Source organism: Pteropus alecto, unplaced genomic scaffold, assembly GCF_000325575.1.
Source record: "Pteropus alecto unplaced genomic scaffold, ASM32557v1 scaffold45, whole genome shotgun sequence".
In the NCBI taxonomy this organism is placed as follows: Eukaryota; Metazoa; Chordata; class Mammalia; order Chiroptera; family Pteropodidae; genus Pteropus; species Pteropus alecto.
Window position 1 is genome coordinate 36356897 of NW_006442491.1, and position 2070 is coordinate 36358966.

The following is a 2070-nucleotide window of genomic DNA, read 5'->3' on the forward strand; positions in this document are numbered from 1 at the left end:
TGACCGGTTCGGCGAGGCCCGCGCGCGGCGGGGGCGGCGGCAGACGCCTGGCCACCGTGACCCCGATTTTGGATTTACCGCTCGGGGGGTGGGGGGAGCCTGGATTTAACTGGCGACTCTTTTGGGGGACGCAAGACGCCATGTTGTGGAAAATAACCGATAATGTCAAGTATGAAGAGGACTGCGAGGTGAGCTGGGCACAGCGGCGCGCAGCCCGGCCGCGCCCGAGTACAGCCCGGGAGGCGGGGGCCGCTCACCGGACCGCGGTCCGGGGCCAGGGCGCAGGCGCAGCCAACGGGCACCCGCCGCTACCCCTAGATGGGACGGGGTCCGCCTTTCCGGACACCCCCTAGTCGGGTTCTCCCGGCCCCCTTCCTGAATCGGGCCTTTTCCCAAAGATCCAGCCTTGGGAACGGGGCCTGGAAGGAGAATGGCAGATCCCACCCACGAAGCTTACCGGTCGGCTTCAGGCGACGCAAAACAGCTCTTCTCCCCGTTTTCTCAGAAGAGCGCCGGGTCCGCAGCCCTTCCTCGGACGTGGCTTTCACGCACGCAATCTCCGTCCAAAGGGGTCAGACGAGGCGACCTGCCAGCGACACCTTTGCGGAGGCTCCTCTGAGGCGGGCTTGTCACCTGCCCCGCTACCTTCTCGGGGGAAGAAGAAAACAGCATTTAGTTAGGCTTTCAAGAGAAGTGGGGGCTGGGGAGGGGGGAGCCGAGGCCAGATGGGGCCGTAAGCGCTCGGAGTGCTCCAGCCTGTCGGACAGGTTGAGCTAGAGTTTCGGAGTGGGAGGGAGGGAGGCGGCGAGCGGGAAGAGGAAGAAGACGCTGGCGGCGGGAGGCGTGGGCCCCGGCGCTGGGAGAGGGGAGCCCGGGCTGGCGGCCCGCGGGAGCGCACGGCGCCCCAGGGATCGCGAGGGGCTGCCCCCGTTGGTAGGCCCGTGCTCTTCCACCAGGGGGCGACGGTGCCATGTTTCTCCTGGTTCCCCACTGCCCTGTGACCCCCCCAGAGCACACGGAGACACATCCTTTAGGAATTAAGTCGGCAGCGGTGGGGTGAGGGGACGTGCCTAGGCCAGGTTGTCCAACCTCAGGGTCCTTAATCCTCTCTCTGTTCCGTGGTCTGTGGGGACACTGACCGTGGCCGGGCGCTCGGAGCCGGCTCACTTTCTGTCCCCACTCGGTCGGGACACGCTAGCAGCCAGCGCAGCTCCGGCTGCGGTGCGTTCCTTCTCGAGTTCCTCGGTGGCGCTGGGTGGCAGGCCCTGCTCGGGCGTGTCGCTCGCCGGGAGGTCTTTGTCCGGAGGGCGTGGAAGGGAGAGTCCCTGGGGCGGGGGAAGACGCGCACTTCCCGCGCTGGGCGCTTTATCCGCGCGCGCCGCGTCTCCGCCGCCTTCTGCTCGGCGACGCCAGCATGTGCGGGCTGGTGAGCGAGAGCGCCCTGCACCGCGTGCACCGCGGTCCGGCCTCCCGGGGCCGCGGCCGCGGCGTCTGGCCCAAGGCCTGGACCTCCGACTTGGCACCTCGGAGCGCCTCGGGCGTCGGAGCGCCCGGGCCTTCGCCGCCGGGCTTCGAGGGCGCGCTCCCCCAGGTCTTTCCGTCTTTCTCCCTTTCCTCCGCAGACTCGCGGTTTACAACGAAATCCCCGGGGCACCCCGCTCCCGGGTGCCCTTTGGCCCGCGGGTCGGGTCCGGGCTGGTGCGCTGGGTCCCCGGGGAGCGCGGCTCCGCGTGGCGGCGGCGGCCAGTTCGCAGGAGCGGGGTTTCGTGCTAAGCGGGTGTCCGTTTCTCCCCCGCAGGATCGACACGACGCGAGCAGCAATGGGAACCCGCGCCTCCCCCACCTCTCCTCGGCGGGGCAGCATCTCTACAGCCCCGCGCCGCCCCTGTCCCATACCGGAGTCGCCGAATACCAGCCGCCGCCCTACTTCCCGCCCCCGTACCAGCAGCTGGCTTACTCGCAGTCTTCCGACCCCTACTCGCACCTGGGAGAAGCGTACGCAGCGGCCATCAACCCCCTGCACCAGCCGGCGCCCACCGGCAGCCAGCCGCAGGCCTGGCCCGGCCGCCC

The 2070-nt window shown here is 69.5% G+C and overlaps 1 protein-coding gene across 1 annotated transcript in view; it reads left to right on the forward strand.

Annotated features, from left to right (window-relative positions):
- Positions 1-60: 60 nt before the first annotated feature.
- The window catches only part of TFAP2C (transcription factor AP-2 gamma), a 9104-nt gene continuing 7094 nt past the window's right edge, over positions 61-2070 (forward strand). The window contains 3 exon segments of the mRNA XM_025039972.1: positions 61-188; positions 1799-2067; positions 2069-2070. The exon segment at positions 2069-2070 is cut by the window's right edge and continues 209 nt beyond it. Coding sequence (XP_024895740.1) covers positions 141-188; positions 1799-2067; positions 2069-2070 — 319 coding nt within the window. The 5' untranslated portion in view covers positions 61-140.